Source organism: Mustela lutreola, chromosome 3 (assembly GCF_030435805.1).
Source record: "Mustela lutreola isolate mMusLut2 chromosome 3, mMusLut2.pri, whole genome shotgun sequence".
Taxonomy (NCBI): Eukaryota; Metazoa; Chordata; class Mammalia; order Carnivora; family Mustelidae; genus Mustela; species Mustela lutreola.
In genome coordinates, this window is record NC_081292.1 from 182517246 (window position 1) to 182532288 (window position 15043).

Genomic DNA, 15043 nt, shown 5'->3' on the forward strand with positions numbered 1-15043 from the left:
TCTCTGGTCTCTGGCTCCGGAAAATGGCTGCAGTTTCCTAACTGCCCCCCCTGCTGTCAATTCAGTTCCCTGGCTGCAGGTGTGTTCATCACTCTCTGTCTCCATTCTTGTCTCCATTGCTGTCAATTCAGTCCCCCCCCCCTTCATTCAGTTCCCTGTACAGCAAACCATGTGGAAATCAGACCAAGACACTCACCTGCTTAAGGCTCTCCGAAGTTTCTCATTCCTCTTAAAAACCCAACTCCTTACATTGGCCCAGAGGGACCTGTGATGGGACTCTCGCCTGCTCTCTGAGCTCCTCTCCTGCTAACCTGCCTTTTTGATTCCTTCATTCCCATCACACTGGCTTCTTTGCTGCTTCTCCCGAGGACATTTTCCTCACTACTAAACTCTTGTCTCTGCCTGAAAAGCCCGTGCGCTCAATCTGTGCACAGCTGTCCCCATTGTACTGGTCTCTGCATGAGCAAAACAACTCAGAGAGGCCTTCCCAGACCAATGTCTTTCTCTAAAGGGGCCATACTCCTACCTATGTATCTATCAATAAATGAATAGTTTAAAAAGATGCTGTGGGCTGTGTGTGTGTAGATACACACACATACACACACAAATGGAATATTATGCAGTGGTAACAAAGGAAGACAGCTTGGCATTCACAGTTACATGGACAGACCTTGAAAGTATTACACAGAGTGAAATAAACCAGACTGGGAAAGACAAATACCACAGAAGTTCACTCCCATGTGGCATCTAAAAAAAAAAATAAATAAAAATGAATCAACAAACAAAAGGCAGAATGGAACTATAAATACAGAGAATGAGCTGATGGTTGCCTGAGGGAAAGGGGCTTGGGGGATGGACAAAATGGGTGAAGGGGAGTGGGAGAGGAAGGCTTCCAGTTATGGAATGAATTAGTCATAGGAACACAAGGCACAGCATAAGGAATACAGTCACTGGCATTGTAACAGCGTCCTATGGTGACAGATGGTAGCTTGTTTGTAGTGAGCACAGCTTAATGGATAGACTTGTCCAATCACTATTTTGTACATCTGCAACTAATGTAACATTGTGTGTCAACTGTACTCAAAAAGGTTTTTTAATGCAAACAAAAAATAAAGGGGCCCCACTCCCCACAAATCACTCTACATGAGCCCCAAGCTTTATTTTCTTCACCGCACAGAGCATCGTCTGAGATGACCTCGTTCATGTGTTTACTTGTTTATTGTCCCTCTCCCCCAACCAGGATGTAAACTCCAAAAGGACAGGTGCTGTGTCTCTCTTATTCACATCTGTATCCTCAGCACCCTTCGTCCCCTGCAGAGTGCCAGGCCACAAAAAAGTGCAAAATAAATATTTGTTAAATGAACATGAACGATGAGGAGAAGAGGCCCTTGGGGGAGGGCATCGGCGGCCTCTACAGAATCACTTCAGCTCAGTGACGTCCATTTTTTCTTTTCTAATCATCCGCCCCCTGCCCATCCGCTTCCATTCCCTCTCTCTCCAGGGGGAAGAGGTGAAGACAGGAAACGGGAAAGGCCCAGAGACTGCCCCATGACAATCGCCCTCGCCCTGGGTGTGGGTTAATTCCCAGCCCAGAGGAGATGACTGAGCCTGGGGCAACGAGCATTGAGGCACACCGGGAGCCCACAGAAGTGAGGGGTGGCGTCCAGGCAGGTGGGGACTGCCTCCTGATTGCCGATCTGACCCTCAGAGCCTGGAGGTCCCTCTCCGATCAGAGGGTCCAAACTCCTCTCCCAGGAGTCTGGACGACGACGCTGTCCGGAGAGCCAATCTGGCAAGCGGCAGAGGGCCGGGCTCCGGCTGGGGCCCTCCGCTCACTTGCAGACGCTGACCCACTCGGTGATGCGGCACTCCTCGCAGACGACGAAGCAGCACCAGTGGAAGCGGCAGTGGCAGCGCTCGCTGCGCGTCTGGCGCAGGATGTTGTGGCCGCGGCCGCAGCACATGCTGCCACAGCCGTCAGGGCCCGCGCTGCTCTTGTTGCACAGGCGGCCCACGGTGCCCGCCGAGTCCAGGCGCGGCTCGCGCTCGCAGAAGTCGGGCGACTTCTCGAAGTAGACGAGGTCGGCGGGGCTGGCGCGGCGCCGCGACCCCGGGACACCCGGGGCGGGCGAGGGGGCCCCCGCGGGGCCGGGCTCCAGCTGGCCGCCGTTGCGGTTGTGCGGCCGGATGAGCGTGGCGCGGTGGAAGCGGCTGCGCAGCAGCGCCCCCACGGCGCGGAACTCCGGCGTCACCTGCCAGCACGTCTTGAGCTGGCAGCTGCCCGACGTGCCGTGGCACTTGCACTTCCGCCGCATGTTCTCCATCACCGCCTGCGGAGGGAGGCACGGCGAGGGGTGACGCCCGCGGCCAGCCCCACGGCCCTCCTCCCAGCGCAGACACTGGCCTTCCAGAATCTCGGAGAATTCTGAAACTGACTCCCATCGAACACAGGCAAAAGCTGAGGCCCGAAACAGAACGGGGCGAGGGGGGCGGGGCGGGCGGAGGTGTGTGGGTGTGTGTAGGATTGTGGGCTGTGGGCCGCACGGCTCCTGAGCCTGGCAGTCCCGAGAACAACTCCCGCCTTGCTCTTCAGGACTGTTCTCCCATCCCTCCTCCCACCAGGCCAGGTCCTGGGGGAATTCCCTCCTTCCTCCCCTCCTCTCCTTTTCCAGCAGCTGCAGGGGGCCCTTGGGGCTGGAGGCTCTCGCTTCCTGAGGGGGGATCCCAGATCCTCAGGGAAATTCCCTCTCCTTCCACCCCTCAGGTGGGGGCCAGGAGCAGGGGTGGGTGCTGGCCCCAATATATCTCATACCCAAAGCTTCTGGCCTCTATCCAGGCATGAGTTGGGGCTGTGGAGAGTCTGAGAAAGCCCCTCTCAGCCTCTGGCCCTGCAGCCCTTCGCAGAGAGCCTACGGAGGGGACAGAAACTGGGGACACTCCTCTCTCCTCCATGATACTGGCTGGGGCTTATTCTGCCCAATGCTGAATGCCACGGTTCCTCCTAGGGGAGAGTGAGCATCAACAGGGGCCAAAGGCTCTACCTGCCTACAGAACGGGAAGAGTCCCAGAGAACCAGACCCCCCCCCCCCGCAATGAAAATGAGGACAAGACCCCACACCTCCAAGGGAAGTAGTTACAGGAATACAGCCTACCCACTGCCTCTGCCCAGCTCTCAGCCTGCTCTAGAATCTCCTCCCAAAGAACCCCTTGCCATTATTATCCTCACTAGAGACACCAGAAGCAGTTGGCCACATCTTCTCCCCCCACCCCCAGATTCCATTCCAGAACACAACGTCTGGGGGGGAGAGCAATGATCTGGGGCCCTCCAACCTGGGCGGTTAAGGCCACAAAACAGAGACCATGCCTTCTGAGTCTTAAAAGGCCCCTCTGCTGATAGGTGCAGCCTGTGGTGTCAGCACCATGGAGGAACCAGCCCAAGCCCCCCCACCCCACCCCCTACCAACAGCTCCAGAACGTTTGCTTCCCACAGGCAGCAGCCATTAATTAAGCAGTTTAACAAGGAGGGGGAGGTACTGTTGGTATGGGCTGGGATAGTATGGAAGCTTGGGAAAGAAGCTGGGTGAACAGGGCAGGGCTGGGTGGAAGCTGGATGTGACCTGAGGGTGTGTATGCCTCAGTTTACTTCACCTCTAAGTCAGGCTTGGAAGAGCTGAATCAGCTCCGAGTCTCTGAAAGGAAAAGGCGAATGGCCTGGGCTAAGAGGCCCGGAGAAAAGGGGATGCGGAGGGACAGGTGCGAGCCAGAGCGAGGGGAAGGCAGAAACAAGGCCCGAAGGCAGGCCAGGCAGAGCCAGAGAGAAGGGATGGGGGCTGAGCAGCCAGGAAAGGAGGGTGCGGAGTTATGAGAGAGGACTAAGGGGGCATCTCAGTGGAGGCAGACGCAGAGTGCAGACAAGGCCACAGCTCAGTACAGGCAAGGCCGCAGCTCAGCTCGAGAGAGCACAGGCCTGGTGCTCAGCTGCCTGCAGACCAATCCTCCTTTCCCACTTCCTCCTAGGTTGCATGGCCTTGGGCAAGCTCCTCCATCTTTCTGTACCTCGGTTTCCGTATCTGAACACGAGGCTAATACTAGGACCCTCAGAGCTAGTTGTAAGGATTAAATAGGCTGCTAGGCACTAAGGTGCTCCAGGCAGTCCCTGACACATAGGAAGGACAAAATAAATGCAGGTGGTTATCCATTCCCTTCCCTAAATGCAGGAGATTATTCCTTTCCTTTCCTTTCTTCTTCTTCTTCTTCTTCTTCTTCTTCTTCTTCTTCTTCTTCTTCTTCTTCTTTTTTTTTCTTTAATGAATGATCTTTGAGTAGTATGAACATTCAAAGGAAGGGAGGTAAAGAAGAAAAGCAACCATGCAACCCCCACACATGGTGGCCCCCAGGCACCTCCCCTTGCAGGAATCCCTCATTCTGCACAGAAAGGCTGCAAGAGGTCAAAGATCACAGCATAGGATAGCACAGAATCATGGAACATTAGAGCTGGGCCAGGGCTGGGGGGATGTAGGGGACTGGGTGATCCAGTTCAACTTTCTTGTTTTATAGGGGAGGTGACAGAGCGGCAGAGCAGGGCCAAGGCCCCCAAGGCCCTGATTGCAGTCCAGTGCCCCTTCCACCGCTCACTGCAAGGTAAGGAGAGGACCAGGCTGCCCAGCAGAGGGGGAAGCTGATCCAGGACAGGGCAGGTCTCATCCCTGCCTCCCCCACCTAGTCCAGTGCCTGGCACACAGTGGGCCTCCAATGCAGGTTTGAGGACTGGATTAGGCAGGGGGCAATGAGAAAGCTGCTGAGCTAGGTGGAGTGGCTGTGTTCCCTAGAGGAGAGGTCGGCCTGGGGTGGGGGAGGGGAGGAGCCCTAGGCAGAGGGGTCTGGAACAGGCCCCAGGCGGGGCGGGTGGGGCTCTCACCTGCCTCCCAACTCGGTTGTTGTGGAGCCTCATGCGTGCGTGGATATCTCTGTGAGGCTCCCGGGAGTCCAGAAAGTCCTTAGAGAAGCGCTCCCCGAAGCCCACGTCGGGGCTACAGCCGCCCCACTCCCAGGAGTCCTGCAGGCCCGGGCTGGCAGGGGGCAGAGCCGGGTGTTCCGGGACCCCGTGGCTGAGGCCCTTACCACGCTGGAGCGCGTCCAGCTGCAGGCGGTGCAGCTTCCGGCGGAAGGCCTCCTCGTCCCCGCGCCGGGAGGCGTCGCAGCCGCAAGCCCTCAGTTTACCCAGGGCACAGGCATTGGACACAGCGTGTACGACCCCGGCTGCGGCGATGGCGTAGGCGAAGGCGCTCTCTCGAAAGCCTGGGGGTGGAGATCCAGGAAACAGACTCTGGGGGGCTTCGATGTCTCAGATGTCTCATGCCTCCGCCCTCCCTGCCCGACCTTCTCATAAGAGGAGGAAACCGAGGCCCAGTGTTGGGGGAAGGTCTGGTACAGGGATACAGGCTCAAAGAGGGGCAGAAATCACCCCCTAGAAGTTTGGGGTACAGAGTGGAGTGGGGAAGGCCTCCCCCAGAGCCCTCTTTTTGCTTGACACTCCATTCCTGGTTTCATTAACATCACCCTTAGCAAGCTCAGAGTCTGTGTCTACCTCTCTCCTGTTGGACAGAAAGTATCTGGTAAACGTTCTTTTGAAAATCAGGGACTGAATCTATTATCTCTCATGCTATGTTTGCAATTTTAAAAATAAGCCTGCAGAAAGAAGACAAAGTTTAACCTAAAAAAAATATATATCATTCGTGATGGACTTCCAGGCCCCAGAGGATGCTAAAGATGCAGAAGGGCAAGTAAGAGGAAATGGTGTCCGCCTAAAGCTCCCGGCCCCAAGTCTGCCTTCCTGGTGTCACTCGCTTCTGCCGACTACAGAACATTCTCTGATGGCCAAGTTCAAGAGCCAGAGAAAAGACCCCATGAGTTTTCCCTTTCCCTGTCCACAGGCATCCCAGAAAATCTGAGAAAAGGGCACCATTCCACCACCTATCCTGCAGTGGGTCTAGGTCAGCTGAAGGGGTTGTTTGAGGGATGCTGAAACACAGCCCAGTGCCCTGCACGTAGTGTTGAAAGTTGAGAGGAAAGGATGAGCTAAGGCAGACACTTTCCTTGAGATGCTCAGGGGCACGGACACCCTGATGAACCACTCTCAGGGGCCCAGGACTGGTCTCCACTACTGTTCTCCTCGGTGTTTCCCAGTCCGACCCATCCTCTGGGAAGGCCCTGGTAGGTCTGGGTCTCCTTGGCAGGGGGAGGTCTACTTGCAGAAGATGCTCTGGCTCTGGGACCCACTTCTGGCTTATTCTGCATCTAGAAGGGACCAGCTAGCAGCATTTTCTGGTACAAGTCTCTGACCAACCTCTGAAATTGAGAGAGTGTGGGCAGTGGGACAAGAAGCCAGGAGCAATCAAGAGAACTCACCTGCGCCCAAGGCCAGACCCTAGCAGGAGAGCAGAGGCTTGCAGGAGACCAGAGATTCAGAGGAAAGAACTCTGAATCTTTCCACACTAGCATCGAAGACTGGAAGGACATGCTCTGGGAGTTCCCACAGACCTCAGAGAGCCAATAAGGACTGGACAGAGACCCTAGCCCAATCCCGCACCCTCCATGCTCACCCTCTGCATCACAGGGTCCTGTCCTCCTGTCCTTAGCTAGCCACTCACCCACCCTAAAAAACAAGATGTGTAGTCGTTGGAAGTAGAACTCTGGAGGCAAACTGTCTGTGTTCAAATCTTAGCTCTTCCATTTATTAGCTGTTAATAGCTACATGACCTTGGCCAAGTGACTTGACCTCTGTGCCTCAGTTTTCTCATCTGTAAAACAAGACTGTTACGAACTGCTTCATTGTTGTCCCAAGAATTAGTAAATTTCAAGTACTTAGAAGAGTATGTTACTCATAGTGAGTACTGCAGAAACATTAGCTGTTTTTGAGAAGTTCTTCATGCTGTCTCATTCCACTCACAACAGCTGTAGTTCCAGGCCATTGGTTCTTGTTTCCCCAATCAGGGACAGAGCCCAGCGGCTCATGACCTACTTTAGGATCAATCACATGGGCCACCAGAAGCCCAAGAAGCAGGCTATCCCTGTCCATCTTCTCTCTCCATCATCTCAGGACCTTTTCTGTAAGGAGCCCAGCTATGAGCAGACAGGAGGAGATGAGGATTGGCCTGAAGCCTTTTAAGGGGATGTTGGGAATTGGTGGGAGCTGGAGAGGAGTAGACACTGACATGGGAGGTGGGGCCCAAGGGAAAGTGCTTACCCACTGCCTTTCAGCTGTGGAACTCTCAGCATTTCCCCTATTGCTAGGGAGCTCATCAGCTCACTGCAAGGCCAAATGGCAATACTCAGATCTCCAGAAGCAGCTTGGGCCTCAGGAACCATCCCCCACTTCAACACACACAGTGCAAAAGGGAGATAGATGCCCAAGGTCACAGGGGTTAGGTAGCCCACCAGCCCCAGCTCTCTCAGCTCCCAGGCCTGGTAACTTTCTGCTAAAGGACACTTGGCTCTAGGGAAGACATCCTCCTGAGTAAGAAACCCAAGTGTCCCCGGTCCCAATTCCTATGGCCCTATCTATGCATGCTACTAAGAAAGGGCAAGAGGCTGGTCCAAGGGGACATGCTGGGCCAATCACCATCTTCCGGGCTTTGTGACATTCAGAAGCAGGTCCAGAGAAGTCTGGAAAAATGTAGTTCACAATCTACAAAGAACACCCCTACCTAACCCAGGTAGCCAAAGACGCCACGCCATGGCCTCTGGCAGCTGTCACAACCACGTGCAGGGGCAGCCAGGCAGGGCCCTTGTGACCACCCTCTGCTGCAAGCATCCAGGATTCAGAGACATCCAGCCTCCTAGGTCTGCCCCCAGCTCCCACTCAGGGCCCCAGTTTCGGTCCTGGCCCTGACTGTCTGGGGCAGACACAGGCACTGTGCCATCTGGCCAGCTGGAGGGGGAGAGGGGTGGGGCCAGGGCCAGCTGGGCTGCCTGAAGCATGGAGGGAGGTGGGGGCTTGTTAAGACGCACAATTAGTTGTCCTGCCTTTGATCTGGGACAGGGACTGCCAGCATCTAAGTGGAGTCAGCTGCTGCTCCAGGATGGGGCTGGGGGAGGAGAATGGGAGGGCAGGGGAGCATGGATGAGAGAGGGTTCAGGAGCCAGTGGGAACTAGGAGGGATCAGAGACGCTTGAGCCCCGCCTATTTGAGTCAAAGAGGGAGGGAAGGGGAGAGATCTGGTCTCCATCCCCTCCATGCAAATCATCTGTGCATTGCTCCTGTGCCTGCGCTGAGAGAGAAAGAGGGAGAGAGGGTTGTGTGCATGTGGGAACACTTAGGGGTGACACTGAATGTGGCTACACGTTTGCACAAACAAAGGTAGGTGTGTGTGTGTGTGTGTGTGTGTGTGTGTGTTTATACGTGTCAGTTTCATTGCCTGGTAGCTCAGGGAGGCAGTGGTTGAGGGCAGTCTTTAAAGTCAGCTGGCCCACATTTGAGTCCTGGCTCCATAGTTCCCTTAGAAGCTGTGTAACTAATGGCAAGTTACCTAACCTCTCATTGCTTCATTTGTAAAATGAGGATACTAATAGCACCCATTGCATGGGAACTGTTTGAGGATCTTAAAGTACAGAAAAAGTGCTTCAGAACACTGCCAGACAGGGGCGCCTTCGTGGCTCAGTGGGTTAAGACTGTGCCTTCCATTCAGGTCATGATCCCAGAGTCCTGGGATCAAGCCCTACACCAGGCTCTCTGCTCAGTGGGGAGCCTACCTCTCCTCCCCTTCTGCCTGCCTCTCTGCCTATTTGTGATCTCTGTCTGCCAAATAAATAAATAAAATCTTTAAAAAAAACAAAGACAAAAACAAAACAGTGTCAGACAAACAGCAAGTACTTAATATGTATTAGCTAACTTATTGGGAGCTATTAGAATAATGGAACATTAGGTGATCCTGGTATATGATTGCCCAAGCCTCTGTCTCCCTATCTGCTTGTACCAGTAACCCCAAGCCTGCAGGCCTAGGCATAGAACCAAGCCTCCTCAAGGATGGCCGTAAAAGGGAGGTGGGAGAAGAAAAAGCCAGGGCTTTGGAGAGCAGACCCTGAACTCCCAAACTGGGCTTCCATTGGGCTGAGAGCCTGGCTGGCTGCTGGGCCTCATGCCCCCTCTTTCCATCCATTCTAGATGGGTCTGGGCCTTGGAAGAGGGCAAGACTAACCTGTGTGGGTGTTCCTAGGGCCTGCTGCTGGAATCTCCTACACTTGCCTCCACCAGCCTCTCCCTGGCCCCTCACCCCCTCTTTCCACTCCATTGTCCCCTGTATTGAGTGACAGATGAATAGGTGTTCTAGTACACACGATGAGGGGCTTCCCTCCAGATGTGTTGCCCAGCAGATTCCAATGGTCTGGATCCTCAAAACAAAAACCTGGGGATATCAGTGCCCTGGACCTTAGGTCAGAGCCACCCCTGGGTCGGGGACCTTCCCACAGCTTTTTTTGGATTCTAGCCCCCGAGAGGCCTCTCTCCCTGTCCCTACCCACCCAGGTTCTAGCACCCTGTCATGCCCTCTCCTGGACTGGGTAAAGCCCTGTTATATGCCCTGCCTTCCCAAGTATGTCCACTCTAGATGTTCAAGCACCTTTTCCTCCTACACTGGAACCTCATCCCTTTACCCAATCCATTTCTGGGGACATGCCAGGACAATCAGATGCAGTAACAGCATTAAGGTGGAAGTCCCAAGGGACCACCTCTTCCTAGCAGTCTCTGAACTCTAGATATAGCAGAACGAACCTTTAAGAGAACCCCACTGGCAATCTGGGTTGGAAGAGGGGTCAGTGCCCCGTCTTCCACTTGGGGGAAACAGGTCACCTGACCCAACATGGGACAATTCACAATTTGAAAAGAACACTGGGGGAAGGACCCAGCACAGGGATTGGCTGCCACCAAGAATGGTCCCACAGAAGTCAAATTTAGCCAGTCTTTGTGGTGATGGGCAGGGGATATAACCCCACAGGAGGATGAAGGATGAATCCAGATACAGAGTGAGGGAAGGGTTGTAATGGTGGCCGGCGGCAGGAGAAAGTGGCAATTTTTTCCAGAAGCCCAGAGTCCCCAGCGAGGAGGGAGAGGTAGAAAATAGGGTGTCGCAATGCGGGAGCAGAAGCCACCTAGTAGGACAGTGTTTCAAGGCCGAAGGAAGGAGCCCAGCCCCACTGCCAGAGCCCAGGAGCCGCTGTCCCGCCCCTTCTCCCCGCACTGCGCACCGCCCCGCCCCGGCTAGCCCCGGCAAGTCTCCCCCTCCACCCCTAACCTACCCCCTACCCGTCCCCCCAGCTCACCTCCCGCGTATTAAACTGCAGGTGAACCCGGGAGCGCCTGGCGCCGCGCCAAGCCCGCGCGCTTCCACCGCTCCGAACTCACCCCTGACCTTCAAAGACCCCACGTCCTCTACCGAGCCCCACAGACCTCTCGCGGCCGAAGTAATCAAGACGCTTGGGCTCACTCTATCTAGAGGGAACAGGAGGCCCAGAGGGCAAGAGGGGACACCGAGGCCGGCAAGAGGGATGAAGAGCTTGCCTTGCCTTGCCTTGCCTTGCCTCACCAGAAGCGGCTGGGGTGAGAACCTCAGCGCCTGTCCAACGCCCCCCGCCCACGCGAGCAGAACCCAAATCAAGGACTGGGTGGGGGGGTTCCTCATTGCGTGGGCCCGAGGGCTGGAGGGAACACGGGGCGTCGGGGAACTCACGGGTCACCTAGAAACCCGGAGTAGGAGCTGCCGCTCGGCGGCCGGGGAGAGCTCCCGCCCGGCCAGGACAGGACAGAGGCACAGGCCTGTACCGTGACGTGGGCGAGCGCGGGCGGCTGGGGCTGGGCGCTAGGCCCGGGTCCCCCCGTAGCCGCCGTCTGCCGGTTCTGCGGGGCTCGGGTGCAGCGGGGCGCGCGGGCGGGGCGGGGAGCGCGGGGCAGGGGCGGCGGGGGTGGGGATGGGGGTGGGGGGAGCCCCTTGGAGAGCCGCGCGGCTAGGGCCGGGAGCCGTCTGCCGCGGCCCCGCGGGGATTAGTTCGCGGCTGCATGCCGCCACACGCGTCGGGCTGGGCTCGGCCGGGTAGAAACAGCGCCCCGGGCGCGCGGGGGAGGGAGTGGGGAGGGCGCGCGGGGGCGGGGCGGGCGGCCTGGAGCTGGGCTGGGGGAGGCTGCGTTGGCCCCGGACTTGCTCCCTGGGGGCCCCTGGGGATGCAAGGAGGGGTCCTAGTGAAAAGGGGATTGTCCCCAGCTGGCCGAGTTCTTTTTGAAATTAGGGTACCTCGGAGTCTGACTCCTCCAGAAGTCTCTGGGCCCCAAGGCCACAGGGTATAGGGGTACCCCTCTTCCTCCACTGTCAACTGAGAATTGGACAAGTCCCAAGGAGCCAGGTCCCCACACTGTCCCACTCAGGTAGCTGAGAGGCAAAGATAGATACACCCCCCATCTTCCCCAAAAGATCTGAGTCAAGACCTAAGGTACTAAGGCAGGAGGTGGGTGTGAGCAGAAACTATCTCCAGCCCAAGCTCCTCTAGAGGTTGTCACGATAGACCCTGGGTCACCCAGAAGTCCCAGGGGAGGACAGGGAGTGGGCTGGGGCTTCTATGGGCTGTGAGGGGAAGAGGGGTTGGCAGAGCTGTCAGGCCTGCTGGGCGGGAGGCATGCACACACCCAGAGCCTCTGATTCAGAGAAGGTTCTCGGGGGCGGCGAGAATGACACAGAGGCTGGTGGTGTACCCTGCCTGCCGGGAAGAGCTTTTGCAGAAGTACAGACATTTTACCTGCCCGGGCTTCCCTCACCCACACCTTTCGGGAAAAATCCTTCCTGCTGGCTCTGGGCACCTTATCCCAGGCTCTCCAACCTAAATGCTGTTTACTAGGGAGAGGGAGGATTGAGAAAGGTGACAAATGTGGATCTTTCCTGAGCCTGAGATATACAGTGTCAATGACAGGGCAGGCTAAACCAGGAGTCAGTTCTCAGGCATGGAACCCGCTACCCTCAGCCCAAGCAGCTCAGGCTGGAGACACATCTGCCCCGTTTGTCTGGCCCCCGGTAGACCAGCCAAGACCAGATAGGAGCAGTCTGGCTGGTAGATGGGCACCTGGGGGGGGGGCTAGTTGCCAGCTTGAGGGAGTGTGTTGGGGGTAGTTGGCTTTCCTGATGAAGGTGCTGGATGGGTACGCAGAAGGGCAAGGGGAGTGGGGAGGGGGCAGCTACCTCGGCTGAAGATGGGGCTTTCATAGGGGATCTTGTTTCGAGTCTCCAGACTAGAGCAATTCCAGCGCTGGTCCCGGAACTGGTGCTGGCACTCGTGGATGGCGATCTGGATGCCCTGGATGGCCGAGGCGGCCACATCGGGGTGACGCACACACACTTCCATCTGCCTCCTGCTCAGGCCTGGCAATGTCAGGCACACCGTGTTGGCATTGAGCACAGGCTCCGGGGGGAGGCGGAGGCCCAGAATGTCGTTGGGTGCAGACCTGCAGGAAGTGAGGAGTGGGTGTGGGTGAGCGTTTGGGGGAGCTAAGAGGGCCCCACTTAGCAATCCACACTCTGTCCCAAAGGCCAGAGTCCCCCTGTTCCAACCTCTGCTTCTAAAGGTTAGGCTTACAGGTAGAGTCCTAAAGCCTTCTCCTGTCCTTGGTCCTCTTATCATCATTGCCTCCAACGCCACTTGCCCAGCTGCACACCTACACAAGTTAACGTGTAAATGCACACACATCCAAAATGCGCACATATTTCATAAGGACCTGCTGAGGCCCTGATGCTCACGTCCGTAGCATTCCCCAGGACACCACTCCCAATGCCTGTTTCAGACCGTCCCAATCACACTGACACATTTCTCACACATTGAGGGGGCCACACAGACCCAAGAACACTTACACACATGCACACTGCAGACAGAGCGATACATGCGCACACACAGACCCAAGAATGAACACAGGAACATCTTAACATGTATCTGATCTGTAAACTCTCAGTCGCACACATGTGCACACACAGACTGCTGTTTACAACTTAACCCCCAGGGTTCACAAAATCACACACACACACACTGAGAACCCTTCTGACTGCAGCTGTCTCAGTGACCCCACCTGAACTACTCCCTTCCAGCACCCCCCACCCCCAGTGCCCCTGCCAGGGGAGTCATCTCTGAGGTGGAGCAAGGCAGTTTGAGCTCTTTCCTGGGGGTGGGGACGCATTCCCCCAGCCTGGGGCGGACTCCAGGTTGGCACTTTCCCCCTCACACATACACCCAGTCTGCTAGTAGCCTTCACTTTCCTGGGTACAGCCTTGTCTCCGTGGACTGCCCGGATTCTGTCACCAGTTCAGCCCCCACCTATGAGGGCAGTGTCTTTCATTGGGCACCAGCACTTTCCTGCGACACAGTCCCTCCCTCCTTCCAGGGTCCCCTGCCCCAGCGGGAGCGCCAGAGGCCCCCCGCGGCTGGGGGTCGCAGCTCTCCAGGAGGGCGGGGCGGAAGGTGAGGGCTCACCTGGGCACGGCGGTAGCCAGCAGCAGTAGGAAGAAGAAGAGCGCGCAGAGCGCGGGCCGCGGCTGGGGCCGAGGTCGGAGCCGCGGCCAGGGGCAAGGGTGGGTGCTGCCCATGGCGCGCGGGCCGTCACGGGCCAGGAGTGGGGGGCTCACAGCCCGGCGGGACCGGCGAGCCAGGGGCGACGGCGCATGATCCGCAGGGGTCGGGGCGGCTGCGACACAGAGCTCCGACTCGGGTCACGGCTCCGGGAGCAGACGGCGCCCGCCTCCCCGCTCCATGGGGCAGCGCCCCCGGGCACCGCCCTCGGGGTGGGGGGGGGCGGGCGGGCGCACCGGGCACCTCCTGGCACAGGGGTCCAGGGAATTTCCCAAGGCCCCCCTGCGACAACTCCTGGTGCCTCTCGAGGGTAAGGAGGGGGCCGGAGGTGCTGCGGGCTGGGGACGAGAGGTTGGGGTGCCGGGGAGCCCCCCAGAGCAGCGCCTCAAGCCTGCGTGCTTCCGAGGGCGTGCGAGGCGGGCGGGGGTGGGGTGGGGTGGGGTGTGGGGGGGGCGGCGCTGTCTGTGCCCGGCCCCACCGCCCAGAGAGTGAGTGACTGTCCCGGATCAGGGATCTCTGCCGCCTCCCCTTTCCTCCCCCCCTTACCCCCCCCCCCCCCCGCCCATGTGTCTCAGGGCTCTACCCCAGGTGACGTCACGACGGGGGAGTGTGTACCGGTCGTGAGGCCACCGCGACCGCTCAGGACTCGGGGTGGAAGCGGCGGTGCGGAGGGCAGAGGAAGGAGAAGTGTTGGGGGTCCGTGCGCGCGCGTGCACGTGGAGGTGCCAGTGCCAGGGGCGCGCTGGTTTGTGTAAGAAACTGTATGTTACTGCGAGGCCTATGTGTCTGGCGGAGACAGAGCTGCCCGGGAGGTGTCCTCTCAATATACACACCTGCAGGGGCTGGAGGGGAGGGGCTGGCCCCCCTGCTTGCCTCTCCCACCTCAGGAGGGACTTCCCGGGCTTGGCTGGTGTGGCAGGTGTGGGGGGTCCCGTGAAGAGGTTTGACAGCCTCTGGATTTTGCTTTTCTTCCTTTTGTGACTTTAAACAGGTGCCTCAGGCTCACTGACCCACCCTCTGCCCCTTTGTGAAAGGAGGTTATAGAAGCCCACCTCACCTAGTCATCTAGTTGGTGAGCCAATGAAAGTAAATGCTTGTTTGGGAGCAGAGCTCCCTGGGGTGACAGGCCCTGGGAGAGGGATTAGTGAGCTCTTTAATCCTCAAAGTGTGCTTTGGGGGTCATCTTATTTTGTCCCCTTTGATTTCAAAAGAAAATAATGAGGGGCACCTGGGTGGCTCAGTGGGTTAAGCCTCTGCCTTCAGCTCAGGTCATGATCTCAGGGTCCTGGGATCCAGCCCCCCATCGGGCTCTCTCCTCAGCGAGGAGCCTGCGTCCCTCTGCCTCTCTGCCTACTTGTGATCTCTCTCTCTGTGTCAAATAAATAAATAAAATCTTTAAAAAAAAAAAAAAAGAAGAAGAAGAAGAAGAAGAAAAGAATGAGGTTCAGAG

General features: G+C 57.2%; 1 protein-coding gene across 1 annotated transcript; it reads right to left on the reverse strand.

The window, feature by feature from the left end:
• Nucleotides 1-1070: 1070 nt before the first annotated feature.
• WNT10A (Wnt family member 10A) lies at nt 1071-14043 on the reverse strand. Its single transcript, XM_059168026.1, has 4 exons — nt 13498-14043; nt 12219-12481; nt 4919-5298; nt 1071-2330 (listed from the first exon to the last, which is right to left on the reverse strand). The coding sequence occupies exons 1-4, from the start codon at nt 13608-13610 to the stop codon at nt 1833-1835; spliced, it is 1254 nt and encodes a 417-aa protein (XP_059024009.1). The 5' UTR covers nt 13611-14043; the 3' UTR covers nt 1071-1832.
• Nucleotides 14044-15043: the final 1000 nt, after the last annotated feature.

Bases quoted from the DNA above. Each gene is read 5' to 3' on its own strand.
- WNT10A (XM_059168026.1), bottom strand. From the start codon at position 13,610: ATGGGCAGCACCCACCCTTGCCCCTGGCCGCGGCTCCGACCTCGGCCC. The intron at 12,482-13,497 runs GTGAGCCCTCAC...CACTTCCTGCAG, and splicing joins CTGGCTACCGCCGTGCCCAG to GTCTGCACCCAACGACATTC. The intron at 5,299-12,218 runs GTAGCTGCCCCC...CTCCACCCCCAG, and splicing joins AAGCCCCATCTTCAGCCGAG to GCTTTCGAGAGAGCGCCTTC.